The 24,612-nt window shown below is 44.8% G+C and overlaps 1 protein-coding gene across 2 annotated transcripts in view; it reads right to left on the bottom strand.

Moving 5' to 3' along the window:
* The window catches only part of RNF128 (ring finger protein 128), a 39,742-nt gene that overhangs the window by 6,805 nt on the left and 8,325 nt on the right, over positions 1–24,612 (bottom strand). Inside the window, exons 1-4 of one of the 2 annotated variants that reach the window (XM_035326549.1) lie at positions 19,514–19,982; positions 7,254–7,501; positions 1,012–1,083; positions 344–426 (exon numbers count right to left, since the gene is read on the bottom strand). In XM_035326549.1, coding sequence (XP_035182440.1) covers positions 344–426; positions 1,012–1,083; positions 7,254–7,501; positions 19,514–19,943 — 833 coding nt within the window. In that variant the 5' untranslated portion in view covers positions 19,944–19,982. Of the gene's footprint in view, positions 1–343; positions 427–1,011; positions 1,084–7,253; positions 7,502–19,513; positions 19,983–24,612 lie in introns of those variants that run through there. The other variant, XM_035326550.1, reaches the window with a different exon arrangement.

The following is a 24,612-nucleotide window of genomic DNA, read 5'->3' on the forward strand; positions in this document are numbered from 1 at the left end:
GAAGCCACCAACCACCGCAGCCTCCCACGACCAAAACCTTGCCACATAAACCCAATACAATCAGCAGAGGAAGAAATCTTTAAAAAGCCATAGAATCTTTTGGAGAAGCAATGTGTTCATCCAAGCTGTACAATGGAAGGTAGTGTGCCCCTACAACCTGCCTTCATTCAACTGTGCAGTTACATAGTTCCTGTAATTTGAAACACTTTGACAGATTTAAAAATTCATGCTCTGCAACAGCTTGATTGAAGCTTGATCAGCTTTGTTAACACTGCAGAAGGAACAACCAGTAGAGGCACGTTTCATTATTTTGGATTAAGGGCCAGTTTGGAAGACGACTTACTTGCAAGTCAGGATACGCACTACTTCATTTGGCTTGTACGGCTCAATGCACACAGCACAGCTATCTCCATCAGGACCCGTTTCCTAAAGCGGCAAAATGAATTTACAGCATTAATCAACTGTGAAAGCTTCTGAACTAGTCAGATTTACTGTGGACAGAGGGGTCTAACTAAAGTAATCTAAAATAGCTTCCATATGTAATCTTATATAAACACATTTTAATGGATTACTCATAGTAAAGCTGATGTTTGAACAGAAGCATTCAAAGTTTAATCCCATGGTTTAGAAATACAGCTGCAAACCATCACTGGGTTATTTCAGGCACTACTGCAGAGGTTTGGAAATTACTACCACCAATGTTAACCACAACAAGAATAGCCAGTGAAGCTGGGGAGAGGTACTAGTTTACCTTTAAGCATCCATGCCACAAAGTTAGGAACTCTCAACTCAACAAGAATACAAGCAAGCAGCTAAAAAAATTATTAGAAAGTGCAGATTTGGAAGTCTTGCACCCCGAAAAGGACTTGGTCTGAAAGAGGAACCACCTCTGCAACACACAGTTACAGGTTCCAAGAGGCTTCTGCACTCTTTTCCAGTGTGAAGGACCAGGCTTTACATTCTGTGCAAAGCATGCACCAGAAGGCTCAGGAGATGGCAGATGAGTTATACCTTGTCTCCTTGCTTCAGGGTGCGCAGCTGTAACTGTCCAATGGCCTTCTTAGCTTCGGCCTTCAGTTGTCGCTGTAACAGAAAGCAGTCCTCATTAAACATGGTTATTTTTCTCGTAAGTGATGGTTACTAATACTTACTGGTGCTTACTTGCATTTAACATCTAGGTTATAAAACCAAGGTGTTTTCGAAACAAGCTAAGTAAGCATGAACACGCTATTTAGACAAAACATGAAACAAGCTTCAGGACATACTCATATGGTTATTGTCTCTGGATGACACACCAAAGCATTTGCACATGCTTTGTTTTTACCTAACCTTCTCATAAGGCACAGGAATTTCAAAGGTTTCTTCTTTTAGAAGATGTAAGATAACACCTTGATCAGATTAGACCTAACCAAAATAAATAGAAACCTTCAAATTAACTTGGAACAGAAGACTGAACACCAAGTCCAACAATCAATAATTTTAACTACTTGCTTTATGACATCCTGGCAGAGACTCACACCACGATGAAAGGTGAGGCTCTTTGCCCATCAGCTCAGTAACTGCATACCCTGAACTACTCCACTGCCATGACTGTTTCACAGAGCACAGGTTGCTTAGCAGCCTCCTAGCACCAGCCACACCTGTCAGGTGGAAGAATGCAGTTTTATCTCAGTTTTGGTTCAAAGTAACACAGACAAAAAAAAATTTTCCCCTACTATTTTTCCCCTACTAACACCACCTTGTGAAATAAATCAAATGACTAGCCCCAGGTGGTTTACGAGGCAGCTTTAATGAAAGCAGAGGAGGAAGCTGAATTGCATTCCCCTCCACACCATTTGCTTGGTGCTGTCAGGACACCCGAGCAGAGACGAGCAGGAGCAGAAGCCCAGCTTGCCTGGCAACTGTTGCTGTCCAGCTGTCACTGCAAAGCATTTAATTAGCACAGGAGCCAACATCTCTGTTTAAAGGTCACAAGTTGGTGCTGTTCCACCACCATCAAGAATTGACTGTCCTCTCCCTCCCAATGCTCTTATTGCCTCAGGACACGGGGGTGGATCAAGCAGCTCTGGCACTGCTGCCCCAGTCAAAACTCCTTTTCTAGATTCAGCTGCTCCACGCAGGAACACTGTACTGTTAACTTTCCAGCTTTACTTCCCCAAACAAATTTTATTTATTTTACAAGAATCTTTTTTGGGATGAAGGTGCAGGGCTGTTAGCAGAAGCAGAGAGGGAACAAGTTGGTGATGAGCTCCTGATGACACCTAAAACTCAGCAAAGCTTGGTAATTCAAGACTGCATAAAGTTTCCTGTGCTGAAGCAGTTAATGGCAAACAAGTTAATTTATACGGTCTGCTGCGATCCTATCACATAGCTTTGGTGAAGCCAAACTTACTGGTATACTATGTTGTTTTGGGCTTCTAGCATATGGCATCAATGTGCATCCTTTCAGAAGCTTCACAGTTAATATCTATAGCAATTATCAAGAAAGATATGCACACAATCCTAAGGTGAAGGATGCAAGCAGGTTTTCAGGTGTATTTTTACCTATTAGCAACAAGAAATGGTCAAATTTTCTTCAGAGCTTATAAGGATCTGTTGAAGACACCGGTGTAAGTTTCTGTATGCCACTTTAGAATCATGTTCCCCTTGTCAATGTTTCAGACAGAAGCCACAGCGAAGTAGCCACATACTTGTGTCAGAAAAACTGAGCAGCCCCTAGGAGTTTCAGTAGCAAATGTAGCTTCATCAACAGACCAGGAATGCAGCAATATTAGTACCTGTGTTACAGCTACTTGTTATAAATCGAGAACTAAACTACCTAGGAGCGTACTCCCCCCTACAGTACCTAATCTACACATCTAATGTCAGGCCAAACATATTGACAGGACCCAACTGGCTGCAGAAACTGTTGGCAAACAGCAAAGTTTAAGTGTACTCAAATGGCTGTATGATTAATAATTTACTGAAACGATATTTTAGGTTTTGCCTGGGCACAAGTTTAATTGCTGTTCTTGAAATGCACCGATGGCAAAGTCACCTTTAACATTGATTTTGGTAAGTACAGCAGAACGCACTTCCAGGGGGATGGCAAAAGGCTGCAAGAGGAAGCTTTTATTGAGTAGCCTACCAGGAGATCCAGGATACTCAAGCCTGGAATGTCAAAGCATTTTGTGAAGCCAGGTTTTTGGAGCAACCATTCGGTGTTAATGACTTTAAAAGCCTTAACCCAGCAGCTCTGGAAAAAACAAAACGCTGACTAGGCCAAGGCAAGAAAAAAGAATCAAGATATTGTAAGACAGGTCAGGGCCTGGCTGCTATCCATGCTGCAGCATGTTGAAGTAGATAGGCTCCTAATGGGAAAGGTGGGTTTGCTGTCATATTTGCTGTACCTCATTACCAACTTAATCTCCAGCCCATTCTGTACAAGGGTGCCTTCTGGGCCTCCTGCAAGTACAGTCACAGCAATGCACACCAGCAAGCTCTAAGGAGGTGAGGAACTCCTGCCACAAAAATATCTCTGAATTGCAGCAAGGTGAGCGACTCACCTCCTTCAAAGCCATTAATTAGGTCAGTGCTTAGCTGCAACACCTAATTCTTATGAAATCACTGGAAGTGAAGACTTGAGCACAAATCAGAAACCAGGCCACAGATTAACATCCCTGGCCATTCTATGTTAAGAAAAGCTAATATTTTGAAGAACTGAATTTGTCATTTCACTGACTAGAAAGGTAGAAAGGCATATCTTACTTCCCTTCCCATTTTTTCACCTTTTCACCCAGAGACCTCACTAACAGACTGCAGAGGTGGACACTTGAATTTCAAGCCCAGAAAAAAAAAACCACAGATAAATAGCTGGTTGTAAACAGCTTAACTAGTTGGTTCATGAGGAAAATACAACTCCATTTCAATTCACAATTAGGATAGATGTATTATTTAACTCACTTGGACTTCAAGATAACATGACTCCTCAGTAGTCACTCAGCATTAAATAAGGTTTGCACAGTTTAACATTCCTGACTTGTATACAATTCCTGCTCAAGCTGAGTGAGAGAGCTGCTGCCTTCAAGAAAATTCTGCAGCAAAGAACGCATTCAGACCTTATGTGGGTTATATGTGATCAAACCAAGGTGAAAGAGTTCCTTCACCAGAAAATGCAGATAGTTGTACCAAAAAGTACAGAAACTGTTGGTAAATGGTGAAGATTAAATGTACTCAACAGCCTGACTATATATAAAACAAGAGATTGCTTCTGACTTTTGAAAGCACTGCAGTCTGAAGACTTCTCCCAAGTCAAAGAAAATGGAAAGCATACTGCTAATACGGTAAATACCTTGAGACCATGCAGTTCAAACAGGGGTTACCCCTGTTTCTGCTCTGACCCCTAGCAAGCAAGTGGGATTCAAGAATCAGAAGATACTAGATACAGGCCATAGAGCATTATCATCATTTATCATAAGCTTATCACAGCATTCTGTAAAGCAATCAGGAAGTGTTTCTTTTGGTTCGAGCAATATACAGACATTTTAAAAAGACTAATGCTCGGTTGTACTATCAGACTTCACGGAATAGCAATATAATCCCACAGGGAAGGTAAAAAGTGCACAGATGCTATAAAAGATTATAGCACTGGTAAAGGGATACATTCAGATACTTGAAAAATTGTATTAATTACTATGAGAACACAACTGTTTCTTAAAGATACTTCCCAGAAGACTGTATAACCCTTAGACAACTGTGTGATGGAGGAGAAAATACTCCACCAAATAACAGACTAAAGTCCAGACAGTCAGAGTCTCTAAAGGGCTGAATGATGACAGGCAAGTTCCACATGTAGCATGCACACTGATAAGTTGATTGACTAATATTCAGTGTTTCAAAGTCTGTTTTGAGACTTTGGAAATACTCTGAAAATCCAGTCAGCTAATTAACAGAGAACACTGTGGAGCCACCTTTTTACTAGTTCACCTTCACTAACAAGAACTTTTGTTATTCTTTGCTTATCTTATCCCTGTGAGGTCAATTTTTAGATGCCTTGGTACAAAAACAATTGAAAAAACAATTCTGGATTGTCTTGGGTTTCACTTCTACAAAGCAGTAGATTTTTTTTCATGATGGCAGAGCAGCTTTCTTCGATTCTTGTACTTTATAAAGCACTTTAAGGCTCCTTAATTTCAGTTTGGCTGAAATCATGTGGAACTGGCACGTCATTTGTCAATGTTATTTTTCAATCTAAAGTAAACTCTTTGTGCACACGGAGCCCAAGATAGAAACAGTTTGTGAAGTTGCAAGCCAAGGCAACTGGATTTTCCCAGTACCATCTACCAAAGGCATTAATAACACCTGTAGCTCTTTGAAAGCCTGAAAGATCAGAAAAGAGCAGAACTTCAACTATTCTGTTAAATACCTTTGCAGGAGGAAAGATTTTTGTATGATTTCATTAAAAGTATCTTTTTCAGACCAGCTTCTAGGGCACCCAAGCCTGTTTAGCGTTGGAACTGAGTTCTCACTATGGGGTAGTTCACACAGAATGAAAGAGGAAATTCAACAGCAGGAGACAGTATGCTTCCCTGTCCACAGACATTAGCAAATGGACAGCATCAGGATACAGGATGCCATCCCTCATGAAAGGTACTACAGAGACAACCCAGCACAACTTCCAGGAGTGGCAGTGCTACATCTCTCAGTCAGATGAGGCCTTCCAATACTGCTTTTCCTGCTATTCCCTTATTGTATTCTCATGTCACTTCCAGGTGTTGCATAACATCAGAACACAGTCTAAAATGAAGCACTAAAAGGATGCCTAGTCCCCAAGATGTGGCAGACAGCTTAGACAAGGCACAAATAGAGGTTTCAGTCCACTGTTAAATGTCTAGCCTGTAAACATATTGCCAGCTGACTGTTCCTCATCCACAACATTACACTTAAACAACAGGATTCCAGAACATCAACTCGACTGAGTTAGGAGCTGTTGTTATGAGCAAGAACCCGGCATTCAGCTCTGGCCAAGTTCCCTGTGAACATTGCTGTCATTCACCCCAGTCTCTTCCTGCCAAGGACAATGATTCTACAAGTTAGCATTTTAGAGAAGGCAGTCCCAAAATGTTACAGATGCCCAAAACTGGCCTAAATTACAACACCTGTGTCCAATTTCTAGCTTCAGATTAGTTCAGGAAGATCTTACTCAAGGGGCCTGAAATCTCCACAACAACACAGAAACTCATCAGGGCACATGTTCCTTAAAGGCAGAATGTCTCTAAGTATCTAACCCGACCCTGACATAATTCCCAAACCAAGCTAGAGTAAGATGCTTATGCTACTTTATGCTACTACCACCTGTAGGAGAGGACTCTAGTAACAACTCTGAAGGAAGAGTTCAGGTACCTCCTGCAAGAAGCTTGCAAAGAAGCACTGCAAATACCCATAGTCTTTGCAACACAGCTGCAAGGGAAGTTCTTGTATCCAAACCACTCAAATCCTGTTCCTCCTGTTGCCCATCACCTTTGACAGATGCCACACTAGTACTTAATTCTCACCTTTAAGGCTTTTGCTCAAGCCCTGAAGTAGCAGGTGTAAGGTGGGTCTGATCAGACTGAAGACAAAGCTGTGTGCATTAGTTGTATCAGCTGATCAGATAATTGCACAGAGGAGAGTTACTTGGAAACTTAACTCATTAACAATTGCCTGCCTGGGGGTTAAAAAGAACACAGTGCCTTTTTTCACTTCCTAATTGAGGCTGTCACTGCAACTCTGAGAAAGCTTTCAGTTAGAAAGAAGCTTTCAACAAGAGGCAGTTTCCTAACTTGTGGTCTACAAAATATGACAGGAGTCATGCACCATTTTGCAGACACATTTGTAGTCGTGTCTCACGTTGCAGCTAGCACATAGGCAGCGCTATGTGGGAAGTGTGAGGGTCAGCTAAAAGCAGGTTAGCTCTCTCACCTCCTCCTATACATCAGCATTATGTCTGCACCATAGTGCAGGGAGTAAAATAATAGGAAAAAGTTAGCAAAGCATCATCAGCTGCACTCTCTAGATACAATTAGATAGGTAACATTTAGCCATTTCTTTGAGAAGGAAGATTTTAGCTGTTCACACATATCTCCCTTAGTTTAAAGACTACACACTCTCCTTCCTGTGGAAGGAAGTAATTCAGTGATTTTAGTGCTCAGGCACTATTTCAGCCTTAAGATCCACAGCACAGTGGCTCAGGGAGGGATAATAAGTGATAGCACACACAGAGACAACACACTCACCTGTTTCCTGGACTGGGCCCTCGTGATCCTGAATCTCCGAGCAGAATAAAAAATAAAGTAACCCACAGTTGCTGCTGTGACAATGAAAAATGACACCGAGACAAAGAAGATGGAGTAGTGATTCATCCAAGGACCGTGCTTCTTCCCCACTTCAATAACCATTGTCACTTTCATGCCACTCTCAATCCGGCGCAAGATCTCCATGCCTTTCAGGTTGCCAATCATAATTGCAACAATGTTTCCTGCACCTGAAAAAGAGAAGAGAAATCCATGCTCAGTTCCCAGGTGCTGCATTACAGTCATCATCTTAGAGGCTCTGGTTCAAGTGCCAAAGAACACAGTAGAGAGTTTCTAAGTGGCATTAACAGATTTAATACAACTGGAGAAATAAGCGTCATCTCCTTGTACTTTTTCAGCTCAACAGTATAGCAAGCCATATTTAGAATTCATTCCTCTCCATAAAGCTCCTCACTCCCATATGGGACACTCATCATCATTATTTTCGACAACACTTTGGCAATTTATATTTTAACATGCCTTCGAGCTGCATGAAATTAAGAAGAAATCCTACAGACACAGCAAGGTCACTAGGGATTGAGCTCCTGGAGATAGCACCCAGATGCCAGGCACAGAGCTGGTGGCTTAGGGATGCTTCCTGTAACGTATCTGCCTCCCTCCCTGCTCTGCTGCTAGTTCTTAACTAAATTTAACAGCACTGTTGAGTACTTTATCCAGACACCGAACGATCAAAGCCTAGATCAGGCTTTGCGCCTGCACTTTCAGAAGGAACTGAAAGACATTTGAGCGAAATTTGGTGCTGACCATAGATGCTGCAGGTTTCTAAGGCAAGTTCAGAGGGATGCCAATATTGAAGTGTGCTTGGCTTTAAAACTATCAGTGACAGACTAAGCCCCATCCAGATTTTAACATCAGGGTTCATTTCCTTTCTTATACATCATGGAAAAATGTCAGAGGCTGGAAGAAACTTCGAGCAACTCTGGTCACCAAATACTGACTTGAACAAAGCTGTTTTCATTTCAAGTGGCAAGTGCTGAGGACCCTTCATACTATTTGTAGGAACTTTAGACAGTCCCAATACTGCAAAGTTCTTAAAGGAAAAAAAGGAGAAAGGAAGATGTGTAAGCAGTCCCTGGTCTCTCTAAACCAAATACAAGATTCAAAGACTAGCCAATAAGGAGTCCCACTGAATGAAATCATCAGCTGCACAACATTCATAATATATTACATGACGAAGGAATAAAAGCTGTTACAGAAGTGCTATTTTTAGCTAACCTCCCAGCCAAACCAGTTTTATTGGTGAGACCATTTTTTGTTCCTCCATTAAGAGAAACCTCATCCAACTTTCAGCTATCAAAACTAGAAGTGGTGTTAAACCACAAAGGTTCTCATTTTAAAAAGCGCTTATTAATTTTCCTTGCCTGCTCATATAATGCCTTTGATCCGAGATGTCTAAGCATGATGTCTAGCAATTCTCCCCAGTGAGAACTCATCTTTTATTCAGAAAGCTCCCTGTAATGAGAAGTACATCTCAGAGCAAGGAGGGGGTAGGGAAATAAGTCAGACTGCACCTACCATCCTTTATGATGAGCTAGGATTTATAAGCCAGTTATAAAATGAGCTGGAAGGAGGTGGTAGGAACAAGCAAAGAATTAAGCATGGGTCAGGTCAGGAGCTGAGACCTTTTACTTTCATAAGTGTAGAGAAAAAGCGTGGGAGAACAGGTTGTGACAACAAGAAAATAAAAAGCTTGCCAAAAGGCTTGTTCTGCCTTATTCCCCTCCACTTCTACATGTCTCACCAGTCAAATATAGCTTGTGGTTGAGTGCAATACAACATACAGTAAAGGCATTTGTGTTAATGAAATGTCACCAACAACGTGCAAAACCATTTTGACTACTATGCTGGCCATTGTGATGAAGTTTTACACCCTTGAAAAAAATAATCTTAATTCCATTGAAGTTTCAGGCTAATCAGTTCACCAGGATGTTATTAGAAGACATTAAGTTCTGTCCTGGTACCTTTCACACACCCCCAGAGATTTCTCACAACTTCAGCTGCTTCGGATCTAAACACGTGCGCTCATCCGGTCGGATTAGAATCACTAACTGCAGCTATTGAAGAAAGGAAGTTCAGGTGGGTGTTTTCTGCTCCTCCTCCTCATTCAAGCACCCTCACAGGGAGCCACAAGCTGCTGGCCCGTTTTCCTCCTGTCCCTGAAACACTTTAATGCATACTCACACCCATTGGGAGGGCGGAGGAGGGAAGACATTGTTTCTTGAAGGAGCAGACTGGTGGTGTGTTGGGGTCAGGCTTTAGGCATGGCCAGCTTGGCAATAATTAGAATTTTTTCACCAGCAATGAAAAAACCACAGCTTTTAAGAGCTTTGACACTGCAGGAACTAGAGCAGAATTGAGAGGGTGGTCACGTCCATCAGCATCTGCATTGCTGCCCCTCAGAACAAGCCCCTGCTGACATACATCAGCACCCATCTTCAACATTCTGTACTGCAGGTACAAGCTTTTAGGACCAACAATTCATTTCTAAAGGCACTCACAGGTGAGCTAACCTGACAGCACATAGTTAACCAAACACCTCGTGCCAGCAGTCAGTGCTGTTCCTGGATTCCTTTCCCATTTTTCAGAGCATGGTTGACCTGGGCCACTAGTAGCACAGGCATTTGGTCACTTTAGAAGCTCCTTTTGGACAAAACAAGGCTCTAGCACCAATATAGAGGGACTGTCAGGGGAGTGCCTGAAGCTCCTTTTGGCAGGTGGAGGCCTTATATGACCCTGTGTTGGCCTGAAGCTAAGCTAGAAGCCCAGAAGCTGTGTTTAGGCACGCTGCTGTGCTGCTCAAATGAAAACAGCTAGGCCAACTCCTACTCAGTGCTTCCTGAGCTGCTGGAAGGATCCCATCACGGCAAGTACTGAAACATGCCTGTGGCCAGGAAGCCACCAACGTGGACAGAGGCTTCTGGCAGTGCTTGGGCATCTCAGTAGAAGTGAGCTATTTGAGGGGACACATTAAGAGGTGTCTCAAACAGCTGCTGCCCTGAACTGTCAGCAGCTCTAGACTAGAGATCAAAGTTTTACTCTTCCTGTATCAGGTTTACTTAGATGCAGAGTGGAGTTTCATCTATTTATACCAATATAAATATCTATATTAAACCCTGCCCTGCAAAGGCCCTCCTTGTTCTGCCATTACACTTCTGCTTCACGCTACTCTGTTAATTTTTAGCCCGTTTCCAGTGAGTAGCCACTGGCTCTCACTTCATGAGAACATCAGACCAAGCACAGGGTTCCACCAAAACTTGTCCCATTGCTGCTGTCACAACAACCATCCCTTCCAAGACAGCTTTGGTAAGCAAACCTTCCCCTTCAGAGAAGGGGATGCTATTACAGCAATGTGTTCTCCAGGGTAAAACCCTGCCTCCTGGACGCTCTGGTACAGGCTCCTACAAGTTTAAACCACTCCACACACAGCAGCTCAAGAGGAGGAAATGCCTTTTTTGCATGCCATTCCTCCTCACGGAGCCACAGCAAGGTTGAAGTCAAACTTTGTTATTGCACTTTCAGATCTTTGCTTTTTCTTCCAGACCATAAGGGAAGAAAAGAGAACCTTGCTGTCCTTGTGTTACTCAATCTAGCTTTTGCCTTGTGCAGTTAATAGAAGTGAAGCACAACATGGGATGGGGAGGAAAGAGACTCTGGTAATTTAAATCTTTGCTGTGTTATCAAGACCCTTCTAATTAAGGCCATATTTAAGCTCCCAGCTAATCAACTGCCTGAAAACAAATTCACTTTTAAAGAAAAATTTTTAAGCACTGAAATTTAAGGAACCTCTGTTTCATTCCCACATTTTCTCATTCACCACTTGAGTTCCATAACCAAGAAAACAGAACTGGCGACACCTGCTTTATGACTGTACGCTCCTTTTGGGTACGGCACGTTTTAACATCTAGCATGCCAGTCACTAACAAAACATCACATGGCTCTGAATCTTTGGTAAGAGCTTCAGTTATGAAAGCTGCCATCATTACACATCTACTCTACAACTGACTTTAACACACAGGTGCTGTTACTCTCCAGTACCTAATGCCATAGAGAACACAATTCAGTCTAATGTTTTCACTGCACAATACTCCAGGTAACATTGACAAATGCAGACTTAAGAGACCCTGACAAAGCTTATTGAAGTGAATAATTAGCTTCCAGTTTATGACAGGTTTGCATATCAGAGCTAACTCAGGAACTCTGACTCTGCCCTAGCTCTTCTAGTCTCACTTAAAATTGGTTTCTCAGCTTGTTCAGTTAAAACTAGGCATTGGAACTGGTCTGCATTGTTTAAACTTGCTCTAAATTCAGTTCAGGTCAACTTATGAAAGCCCCTTTCATTTGAGTTTGAAAGCATATTAATAATCTGGGGTAAATTCAATAGATCTTTAAGTGCAGCTTTTCCTGGACAGCAAAGGCCTAACCCCTGCCATGCCTCTGGCGGCACTCGCTACAAACAGGCCATAAGACAGCCTGAGGGGAGCCCTTCCCCTCTGGGAGCAAACCTAGCTACATCATCATTTGGCAAAAGCATTTGAAGGCAATAGTTTTGTAGCCATTCTGAAGAAACAGAATTAGGAAAGTTACTTCAGAAAAGTAACTTCAGAAAAAGGAAAAAAAAGCTAGGATACCACACACACGAACAACAAAATTTCAGATTCAGTCCCATTTCCCCCCCTTGACAAATGTCTGAAGTTTTGCATCATGCTTGAGGGCAGTGAAATTAAATGTCAATGCTTTCGACAGTATTACTTCACTCTGTCCAGAGAGCGCCTTGTGCAACCAACAAACCCCCGCAGCACCGCTTCAGCTTCCTCACACCCAGAAGCAGCCCCACGCACCCCACAGCCAGCAACCCACACCAGCCCGCGCTTGCAGTGTGGGTGATATCAACAATATTTAACCCAGGACTCAACCAATGCTATGTTTTCCTCACCATTTGACTTTTTTAATATTCAAGGGAAAACATTTCATGGAAGTGACTGAAGGAGAATGAAAGCAAGCAGTGCAGTACAGCTATCTGAAAGTTAAACATTATCCTCCCCTGTGTAGAAAGCTTTCTGACAGGCTAACTGCAAGTTGTTTAATATTGCAATGGCAGAGCGAGTCTAGATGAATTAAGAATTTAAAAATATAAGAATAAAAATGGAGTATCCCATTTTTGTCTAACAAAGAAATTAAGCAGCAGTTCAGTATAGCAATGAACTGTTTTCTCTCATTGCGTTAGGAGGACTGAGAAATGAAGATGCAATTATTAACGGATTAAAGGCTGCAGGCATTCTGCTACAGCTGAGTAAGTTCTGCCGGAGAACTCCTCGAGGATGAAAGATTTCATTTTTAAAGAGCGTGCATGATCTTGCAGAGAAGTCTTCAGAGAATGCAGTCACACAAGAACTGTTCGAAGCACCATGGCAATAACCCATCACCCCCTTCCCCAGCGCTATAAAAACCCCAGCTGAACACCACGTAAGCCACATGCTCGGAAAAAGCAGAATGGAAAAAATTCATTTTTCATTTCACTTGCTTCACATACAAAAAAAAAAAAAAAAGAGCGGTTAAAAAAGCAGACTTCTGAGTTTAATTTCTCAAGGAAAGGAAAGGCTCTGCTTCACCAAAGCAGAATCGCTATCTGGAGACTAAGGAGATGAAATACAAATCCTAGTTTTGGTCAGGTGGTGGCTAGATCTTTGCTTTTATCTACGTGATATGGTGCCTGCAACACAGAAGATCAGAACTGACTGTGCCTTCAGCCTCAGAGGAGCTAGCACTCCCCAGGCTTTCTTGAGCCACCCAGACATCCCTCACACCCACATGATCAAAAAGGCATTAGGCAATGAAGCCATCTCCTGCACTGTAACATGAAAGGCAGTGTCAGTTGACTCTCCAAGCAGCTTCCTACCACCTCAGCACACCTGCCTGTTCAGGCAGGTGAGAAGAGTGTTTATTACTCTGCCTTTCAGGTTTTAGAAGTGTAACATTTTGCATACTGCTTACCTCATTGTATTGAAATAGTAAGAAACAGGGGATTTCTGGCAGTTGTCAAACAAGCTGGTACAAGTTCACCATTATATTATAGCAGAAGGGAACATTAACAGTGTAAGCACACTGAGCCCATATTCTGGACATGATGTAATTCCCCTTGGGTGTAAGATCAGCACTGCACACAAAACCTATTGTGTCCAGCATCATATCATGCTATGGGCATGAGCTTCATACCTCGCCCCAGACAAGCACAGTGAAGCCACGAAGCCTGCATCCAAGCTCTTTGCTAATAAATGGTACAAGGCTTACAAAGAAATATTGCTTTCCACCACATGCACAAATCCAAGTCTTTATCAGGAATGCCGATCTGACCAAACACCACCTGTCCCAGCACTTATCTTCATTTGTAGATACTCTTAGAGGAAATTTCATCTTCACAGCTTTATTGCAATGTGATAAGCTCTCCCCTTTGCAGGAGGGAAGGATGACTGAACTCTTTCCAGGAGCAATTTAAGCCTGGATAAACTGACACATACATAGTCCTATCCCTGCCCTTCCACTCCTCCTTTGCTCTCTCCACCCCAAACATTACCTGGTCCAAGATAAAAGAATCGCTCACTTCCAGGCTACTTCTCAGTTATTTAAAGCAACAGCCCCTTATGTCTCCCCCTTTTTGACTGGGGTCTTACTCACACTATCACATAAGCTTAATGAAATCCACTTGCAGCTTGCTTTACTTGGCAGCTGGCACTACTCTGGATCTCTTTCTCAAAGTCTTTCAAACTACACAGGTAAACCCAAAAGAGCAAGACACTCAAAGTTGCAAAAAAATAAATCAGCCAGAGTAGGCAGCAATAGCCAGAGGTTTAAGAAGAGTAAGTTAGGGAGCAGGAGCAACACGGAGAAATTTAAAGCTGAGGAAGAACCTTAGAAGATCCTGAGCATGGTGAGGACAAAAGTGGGGAGAAGAGAAACCCCTGCTCACTGGTGGTTGTGCCCACAGCACAGGCTTGGCATGGAAGCACAGGTCTCGTTTGGCCTGAGCAGCTTATGGTCCTCATGGATGCTACATTTACTTGTGGGACCACACTGCTTGGGAAGAGCCATCCATGTTTGCCCTTGGAGGCTGTTCGGTGAGGCTGGCCTCCAAACTAGACACAACCGTTACCGTGGATAAGGAAGAAGATTTCCACACTAGGAAGTGTGGAAACATTTAACCAAACAGGCTGAGTGTCTAAAAGGAACACACGCAGACCAAACAGTTTTAAATAACATGAGTTTCCAGAGCTTCCCAATGGGTACTGGAGCTGGAAACCAGCATGCACCCTATTTGGCTTAAATAGTGTTAAATGTGATAATTTGCCAAGTGAATCTGATCACCAGCCTTCCTTCCACCCCTTCTGAGCCTTTAAGACTTGTATAAATGCTGCCAGGCCCTAAATCTTAGAACATGAAATCATCCTTTAAAGCAGCAGCCAAGACAGTACACTTGTTAAGGGCACCGCAATGTGAGGAGAGCTGTCATGCAGATCTCATTCATGCCTTTTGGTCTGTGGCACTGACAAGATTGAAATATCACCTCTCAATCCCACAAACAGCGTTTAAAGCCCTCTGAAGAAACAGCAATCAACACTCCTTAGTGAGAATTCTTCAGCAACTATATTCAGCAACGTTCAGCAGTTTTGATTTAGTAAATACATTGTTCCTCCTACTCAAATGAATCACAGAAGGGTTTGGGATGGAAGGGACCTTAAAGTCCATCTGGTTCCATCCCCCTGCCATGGGCAGGGACACTTCCCACCAGCCCAGGTTGCCCACAACCCCATTCAGCCTGGCCTTGAACACTTCCATGGATGGGGCATCCACAGCTTCTCTGGGCAGCCCATTCAGTGCCTCACCACTCTCTGAGCAAAGGATTTCTTCCTTATATCTAATCTAAGCCTACTCATTGCTTCTTGTCCTCTTCACTACACTCCCTGATAAAAAGTCCCTCCTCAGCCTGCTGCTAACATCCCCTGCTTTATCGTACTTGTAGCAGGTAAGTACCACTGGAAATCAGCAAGTTTGAGGCAGCTGACGATAACATAAATCAGCACAACGTAAGCCAGAAGGCATCTGTCTGCAGAAAGACAGGGCACATTTGATACAGTTGAAAAAAGCACTGAGCCCGACCGCTGTTTGCTCAGTGGCATATTCAGGGCTGGAGGCAAACAAGCAGCGTCATTGTTTCAGGGCCGCGTGCCCCACACAATGAAGCCTCTGCTGCCACAGTTGTCACTTAGGATTTTAATTCATCCTTGCACATTTCAGCAGCCCAGGAAACCCAAAGAGCAAGGGTACTTAACAGACCTGTTCAAGGCTATTTAAGGAGTTGGTGCCTACCTGGTATATTTTTCTGTGGTACAAAGGTACCTAAATCGGATGAGAGAGAGCAAGGTCAGAGTGAGAAGCTGTCAGCAGCAGCAGACAACCTGCTCTCAGATCCTCTCCCAGTTGCTCACAGACCTCTGCCCCACGGGAAACCCTAACTATCGCACCCCACATACCCCGCAGATGTGAGATTAGGCCCATCAGCCCAACCCAGCAAACCATGTTCAGTTATCTGAATGCCCCTATAGCTGCAATATTAATATACTCTGAACCAGGTAGCCAGAAGAACTAAACTGAGCCTGCAAAGACAAAATTGCAGTACATACACATTGAACAGCTATTCTTAGATTCAGAGCTGTGAACTCCAGGCACTGCAGTCTGCAAACACCACCTCAGATGTGCTCAGTGCAAACCCCCACTCACTGCAAAGGAGAGCTGAGCTATTTGTTTAGACAACATTTACAAAACCTCAGCACTGCCTTGGGATTACCATTCTGCCTCAACCCTTTGCTTCAGCAGGACCAGTTTTACAGGTCGCATCAGCCTTTCAATATTGTGGCAAAGTTTTAGTTTCTTTCTAAAGATCATGCTTCATACAGAGTTCCACCAGAGCACAACTGTTTTTTTTTTTTTTTTTTTCCCCTGTATGCTATTTCCTCTACACATATGGTTGATAGCCTTAATCTTTGCTGAATTCCTGCAGAGCAAGTCAAGTGGCAGTGCTATGTATATGACCTTCCCTTCCCCTTTCACCCATGGACGCAAGTTTAGACTTGAACCAGATCTCATCAGCCTGCAGCACGCTGTTACTGCTTCAGCCAGAATTATTTAGTGGTGTTCTCCCTGAATAAGCCCTCTGCAGATCAGGTGATGTGCTCCTCAAGGCTAGAGCTACAGGACAGAGAAACCAAAGTTATCCCAATAGCTTTCTGACCAGCAGACAGTTCTTCTTCACCAAGCGCAGGGACATACCACCCAAAAACACTTTCGTCCTTCCTAACGTACCCTGATACCCAAACCACCCAACAGCCCACTTCTATCTTAAGTCAAGGTCCACCTTTAAAACAAACCAACTCTTACCACGCACTTTTTTCCCCCCTCGCATGCTGTGTTTTTTCCTCCAATCAAATGTCTTTTTCAGAAGGTCAATATAGATTACAGAGAGGTGCAATTATAAGCACACAGAACTGTACTTTGAAACCCTGCTCAGCCTGCCACTGAGAGGTACCATCTTCTTAAAATGAGCACAATTAAAACTCAAGTTTGCTAATTGATAAGGTTCTCTGCTTATAAAAGTCCAAAGTAAATATTACTTTGGACTCCGTTAAATCCTTAGCATTCTACGTGTTGGAGAGTATTAAGCAGGATTTGATCATATCTGATCTGGCCATTTATTGTGTTCTGCTGTTTTTATTGGCAGTTTTGTTTTGTTTTTTAACTAAGTTGGCATACCAGCAAGTTTCCACACAGAGCACTGATATAAGCAATAAAGAATTCCTCAGCCTAAACATGTTGGTTATAAAAAAGAAGTCTCTCAGAGCAGGATGATAAGGTCACTGCAATCAAGTACAGGCAGAATGAAGTCTCTGAAGGGGGAAGTTGCTGCAAAAACCCAGTTTGTCAGCCACAGAAGGCAGCACACTGTACTTTTTGGTAAGCTTTACTAACAAATTGGTGCTCTGCTGCTACAGAAACCCTGAAAGAGAATTTGTGCTGCACAGTTCAAAGCACACCCACAGGGCAATTCCCTCCTGGTGAGGAAGAGGAGAGCCCCCACATCTCACTGCAGCACATGCAGGAGATATCACCCCAGACAAACCCTATGGCTGGGACCCCATCCCAGTGAAGCTGCCTGAGCTACTTCCCGCTGCCTCGGCTGGAGGAAGTGCTTGCCCTCATTTAGTTTCACTGGATAGCATACGATGACAGCAAAAGCAGAAATGAAGGCAATTAGGAAACCCAGGCTGTGAATTCACCATTAGCACAGCTACGGCCGTTACAGAAATGGCAGGAGTCATAGTTGCACAAAAACTGTTCCTTAACTAGCAGGCTACCATCACCTCTACTTCCAGAGGATCATACAGAGCCACCACAGGAGGCCAGAAGGAAACAGAGCCCAAAACAGGGTTCGAATGGCAATGCGACCAGCTCGTCTCCTGTTTGAGCCCAGACTGTAGCACCGGTCAGAACAAGACAAGGAATACCCAATACTTTGCAACACCACCAAAGTCAACTACTAGCAGGTCGCTCCCTTTGGGCCATGCCATGCTGAGAGCCTGCAATGCTGGTCAGGTGAGCGTGGGGCTGCTGGCACTCCTGTGCCCAGGCGGAGGCAAAGCCCCACAGGGACAGGAATGAGAGAATGGACTGGCAGCCAACTGAGACAATAAAGAAAGATCTCAAGTGCAAATAGAAAAAGAGAGGGTGTAACAGGAGAGAAAGTAAGGGGCTAAAACAAAGGGCAAGGAGTAAAGGCAACAGCAGCAACAAGCTCAGCCCTGTAATTGTGCTAGAACACGTCGAGGAGTCACACAGCTGCAACAAGCAGCCCAACAAAAGCTGTCTTCTCCAGAATGCCACTGTCCTGGTTGTCAACCGTTTGGCTGGGAAGTTTCAACATGCCCTGGGGCCCGTAACCTGTCATATGGGATAATGAGGACAGCGAGAGCCACTCCAACATAAATCCCTCAGCAGAAAGCTGAGGGCAGCATGAAATGGAGGGAGCTCCTCTTGGAGCAGATGGCTTGTTTCAGGAGGCAGCTGCCAGTGGCATTAAGATCCTGTAGGGCTCCCAGCAGCCATGGTGGTGGAAGGGACAGGGGCACAGGGACCTTCCCTTCAGGAACAGCTCCAACAGTGCAAGAGGAGTTCCTCAGAGTTTCTGGGTTACACAAGCATGTAGCAAGCAGTGTTCAGGGCAGGGATGCTGCTGTCAGGTCAGCGGGAGAAACTTGCCCAGCAGTAGCCAGATCCCGACAGCATTTGTCAGCAGATGATTTCATTACACCAGAAAGCTCTGCCTCAGAGGCCAAAGCCCATCCACATTCTGGGTTTTAAATTCTTGAAGGGGAGCACGGAGTCACACAGCTCATTAAGACTGCACACAATGAGCCTCCAGAGGCAGCCGCCGATTCCTCATCTCACCACTCACCTCCACTGCTAACTGACAGAAACCCTCCCCACCCCTTGTAAGAGGTGCAGCTGCATGTACACTATTGTTTTCCCAGCCAGCCTTAGCTCTAATACTCGCTATTCATTTTCACTGCTGTGTTTCTCTCAAGATGGGGCTGCTCAAAGCGCTACCACCTGGCAGAGGACAAGCACAGTGGTGAGGCATCGTACGTGGATCCGAAAGCTTGAGGTACAGCAACCAGAGAATGCTCACCCCTAGCCCTTGCGGACACGGCAGCTGTTCTCGCTGCTGCCAGAAGCCAGACAGCCCAGGGCTGTGTCTCAGGAAACAGTGGCTTGAAATACAGCCAAAACTCATTCTTCATTTGAAAGATGGGCAGCCCGGGGAGGGAACACGCTGCTGGCAAGCAGGAGGCTCTCTACAAGCAGGAGGGAGGCTCTGCCACTAGCCTCTGCAAAATGGAAACGACCTTTAACAGGGCTTTAGCCTAACAGCATTTTGCTGGTGAAAAACGGAAAATCAGCCCCGTCTCGGGCTTGCCGGCTTCAGAGCCGGTCAGCACGCAGCATATGGGATGAAAACAGGGAAAAGAGCCCAAATCCGCTCCGCGGGCAAAGCCGGGAGGCGGTAGCCCCGGTCCCCGCCCGGCGCCCACCCCGGCGACCCTCAGCGACCCGCGTCGCCCCCGGCCGGCTCTCACCGACGTGGGACATGGGCAGCACGTCGTTGCCGGTGCCTCGGTAGTTGTAGATGACAGCGGCGGCGGCGCCGCGCTGCGTGGCCACGCGGATCTTATCGGCGAAGCTGCAGCCGCCCCCTCGCTGGATCAGGGCGAGCCAGCCGGGGCCAGACCCGCCGGCCGGGGGAGCCCCGCTGAAGTTGGTGAGGGCGCTGCAAGCGTTGAAGCCGTCGTGGCCGTCGGGCAACACCAGCAGCCCCGCGGCCGCCTGCAGCGGCGAGTCCTGCCCGTACAGGCCGCCCTCGCCTGCCTCCCAGCCGCTCCGGTTGCCGGCCGTGCCGTCCTCCCACGACACGTTGAGCCACGCCGTCCACACCGCCGCCACCCCCCAGGCCCCCGGCGCGGCGCCCAGCAGCGCGCCCAGCACCAGCAGCGCGGCCCCCGCCGCCATCTCCCGGCACAGCCCGGCCCGGCCCGGCCCCGCCGCCTAAATCGGCGCGGCCCCGCCGCCGCCTCCGCCCACGGGGGAGGAGCGGGGCCGCCCCGCCGAGAGGTCCCCGGGCGGCCGGGCCGTGAGGGGAGGTTCGAGATCCTCTTCTCTTCAGAGCCGCTTGCGAGGTTGAGAGGGTCCGCTCCTACGGGCTGCTGTGTAGGGATTGCCCCCAGAACCAGGAGCCACTCTCCAAATGGCCTCGTGTCACTCGACGCAGGCTGGGTCTCTGGGGAAGCCTATTGTTTAGAAAGGATTATTTCTTGTGCAGTGACAGGACCTGCTGCTGCCTCTGCAGTCATGACCAAAGTTCACAGAATCACAGAGTGTTAGGGGTTGGAAGGGACCTTGAAAGATCACCCAGTCCAAAATTGTAAGCACAGAGTCAAACCCTTTGTGGTACAAGCTGGCACCGCTTGGTTTTTCACACACAGCCTTCTGGCTGATCCCAAACCCATGCGGCTGATAACCAGTAACTCAGCACAGATCTACGGCACCCATTTTCCTTCACTTACACCTGTGCTGAATGCAGGACAACCAGTGTTTGGCAACCAAGCCCAGCCCTGGGGACACCACGAGAGTTGGGCCAGGTGTGAATAACAATTGGGGGCAAGGGACTCAAATCCAGTCCCCACACCAGTGACTATCCTGCTGAGTATGCTGCTTGCCAGCACAGCACCTAGCAAGGCTTTTGTAGCTCCGGAGCACAGGGAGATCAAAGTTTGGTTTTCCTGCTGAAATAGAAGCGCAGAGCGAGTAGATGAAGCAATTTGCTAAAGATCAATATTGCTAAATATGCAGAGCTCACTGAGCTCTGTCCAAGCCTAAACAAGCCTCTCATTTTCTCATTCCACATGTAAGCAGACAACTTATTGCAACAGTATCTCTAGCTATGATAAGAAATATATCTTTAAGATATCAAGTATATGTTTTTGTTTTGAAATCTGCTCCATATAGGCACAGGGAACAATTTAACAACACCCCAAAAGCATAGCCAAGCTTTATAGGATGGACAGGAGCCAAAACACTCCGCTTCCAATGCCTTTAGAGCTTTAGGGATGTTTAGCTCTGGCATTTTCACCAAGACAAAATTGGACCAAAGACAAAAACTGGAATCTCCTCAGAATACAAAGCTTGCTACTATCCCGGGGATTTTAAGTGTGAGGCTTTGGCTCAGCAGCAGCGTCTTCTCCATACATTTTGTAGCAGTATCATAATAAAGTGACATCAGGACAGATGTGAGGGCTGCAGCCTCATGTGTGGAAGTGTGTTTTTTTGCAGTGGGAAGGATGCAGGGAGCAGCCCTGGAGGGTATCGCAGCAGTGCTGGGGGACAGCTTCTTGTCCACTCCAGGCTTTGGCTGGTAATAAATAACTTCCCTGCTCTCTGGCAGCTGTTGTGCAACACGCACGCTATCCAGGCTAGCGTCTGATGGCAAAATATCCTCAACATACTTGGTTAATCTCACCAAAATGAACACAGAGACTAAACTTGAACTTCTTACCATGCAGTGCAGTGTAGTAACAAGCAACAAGCCCTCTAAATGTGATAGCAGATGCTGCCATGGCATTATTTCATTGCCAAGTTTCTGACTCCTTGCTCAGGCAATGCTTCCACTTGCTTGAAAATAACCAAGTGAGCAAACAGCTGGCACAAACACCGAGGTTGTTCACTGTGTTTGGGGAATTTCTCAAGTTAGAAAAGCAAAGGAAGTCAAATGTTTGTACTGGGAAAAGAAGTAGATGCTTGTGTTGATTACGTTCAGTCCTTCAGAGTAAACACTGGTAGCTCAGGCCTACTTCACTGAGCAGAGACCACCTGCAGCTGGTCAGTGGCAATCAAGCATCCCAGCATAGTTAGTGTCTGCTCCCTGCCCACACAGCCAAGAAGAGCTGGGCGACAGCACTGGTATTGTGTCAGAGCACGCAGGGTCACACTAGCAGCAACCTGAAGGGAGAATATTTTAAAAACAGCAGGCAAATGATATGCATTTTAAGCTACGTGTCTAACATTACCAACTTTCTGGGCTGTCATTGTTAATTAAATCTTCTTCCAGGATGGTAATTAATAAACAGGTCTGCAGACTCACTGAAGTGTATCCTTTACTCATGTTCAAAAAATATAGTTTGTCTGAAGGCTTTCAGTTCAGTTGCTCATAATTCCCAAGGGAAAAGGGGCATATAGAATAGCATGCAACAACAATAACTGTCACTAGAAATCCTGGTGGGATCAGGCAAGAGGAGGCTTGATAGTTTGTTGTTGTTGCTGTTGTTGGTTGGTTGGTTGTTTTGCCCTGGATTTTTTTCCTTGACATAAAAATCTGAAATTTTGTAGTTTGGAGAAAACACATTTTGTGCTGGAGAAAGAGGCCAGACTTTGCAGCGGCTGTGACAAGTCATATAACACATTTTCAAGTTGTACAATATACCTCTGCTGCACTTGTTTGCTAGAGCTTTCTAAAAGTTTCTGAAAATAAAGCAGCATAGCCCATGATGACCTAGCTCAAAATGATAAGAAACACTAATGAGCTCCCACAAAATTAGAAGCAAAATTACATCTAAGATAGGTTCAGCATGAAGGGATTTCTAGCACAGATCTGATTTTGTTTAACCTTAGAAGGTTTTATTGTTTAAAAACTTAGGCTGCTGCCTAATTTTGCTTACAAATATATATTTTTTTCCCATGGCTACTATAGAGGAGTCTCTGAGTTCAAAAAATAGGGCAGCACTTTCAGACATAGTGAAAAGTTGAGAATGCTTTCCTTGACTTCTATGGGTCTGGACCCTATCATCACCTGGAGCTTTATCTTACTTGAATAAATATTTAAGCATCTTTTCTTTTTTTCCGGAGGTTAAAAAAAAAAAAAAAAAAGTATGCTAAATATTGCTTTTTAACGTCAAGCCAGATCATTCAGGTCATATTGCTGATGAAAGACCTGTATGGTCATGACCTTCAAAACTAAATTTGTTTCTCATTCAAATACCCAGCAACATGTCTTTGGAGGAAAGCTCACAAGGACACAAGAATTCTCTTCTGAGGCTAAGTGTTACAGCAGTTGGCACCAAATGCTCCAGGCACTGTGTATGGAACTGAAAGCATCTCTGAGCTTTGTCCACTGAATAACCAAGTGGAAAGGAGAAGCATTTGCAAAAATGGAAAAAAAAAAAAAAAAAAGGAAAAAGAAAACACCCTAAAATGTAAACAAGGACTCAATGACATGGGACATAAATCCATGAACAAACGTTACCCTGAATCACAAGTTAAAGGCAAGAGATGTTGCATTTCCTTACCCCAAACCAGCTGATGACCACAGCCAGCAATGGAAGGGACTTGGGTAGGTGATTTGCTCCAGAGTAGGGAACTGTGTGGGTAAAGCACCCCAAGTTTTTAACCCAAATAAAAATAAATAAAAAAAAAAAGTGTAGGAATGGAGCTTGTGGTCCTTTGTCCCTTTACAGAGAGGGCAGGCTTGGGCTGGAGGAGGTGTAGAGGCTGGAAACCTGTCCACTTCCGACCTGTAGGCTTTAGGGGATTTCAGAAGGATCTGTGGTTATTCTTCTAACTGGCTATGGAAGACACAGCTTGCCAGCTCCAGTTAAGTTTCACTATGAATCTAGGAGCTTTTTTGGCTCTAACACAGCTTGGAAACTCCAGTGTACACCTCTCCATTCACTGCAAGTGGGGAAAAAAATGTTCATCACATTGCCCTGTTTGCTGGAACTGAAGTCATCCACTTGGCTAGTGAGATGTGCACAAGAGTCTCCCGTGCCAGAGAAGCAAATATTGTTTTTCAATAGTTCTTGCAGAGTGGGACCAATTGTTGTGACAGTGCTACATGTGCCCTCCACTACCCTAGGGAATATGGGTAAAACATTGTCTACAGAGGCAGAAGATACGTAAGACAGATTCTCACGCAGTGACCAAAGCTTACATGCGTTCTTTCTACCATGAAATAAACTCATGATTTCATGAAATTACATTTTCCACCTATCATTTCAATGGAAATTGGTTGATAAATAGAAATAAGCAATACCTGGGAAATGCCAGAAAATTAAACTGAAGATAAAGACATTCCCCAGAGCTGACTACAAGGAGCCTTGAGCAAGCAAAGCATCTAGAATTCCTCTGACAAATTAAAACAAACAAACAAACAAAAATTCAAGAAAGGCAGAACTTGCTTTCATTCTGTTTCAGTTTCAGATGGAGCTAAGCATGACGAGACTCAGGCCTGTTGATTCAATGGTGGTCTTTATTCAGCGATGGTGGAGTTTCCAAGCAGGGGGCTGAATCAGTGGTTCCCTTCCCCAAAGGCACATTGGGTAACCTCCATCCAGCCTGGGGACCAAGATTTTCCATACCATGCACATAATGCAGTTGACCAAATGAGAAGCATCAGATGACTGGAAGGCTGAACACATCCACAAGAACACGTTAAACACGTTGACATTTGGCCCTCTGAGGAAGATAACAGTACAATTTAAAATATTTGCCCTTCCTGGGTTGGTTTGTGCTTTGATGCACAGACTGTTAGGCCACAGGTTGCAGCTACTCACAGGAATCAGTGGCACATCCCTGAGGAGCTTTGGCATCCAAGGCCAACCTGTGGCTGACTTCAGTTCTGACTTCACCT

The sequence above is a fragment of the Oxyura jamaicensis genome, chromosome 4, assembly GCF_011077185.1.
Source record: "Oxyura jamaicensis isolate SHBP4307 breed ruddy duck chromosome 4, BPBGC_Ojam_1.0, whole genome shotgun sequence".
NCBI lineage: Eukaryota > Metazoa > Chordata > Aves > Anseriformes > Anatidae > Oxyura > Oxyura jamaicensis.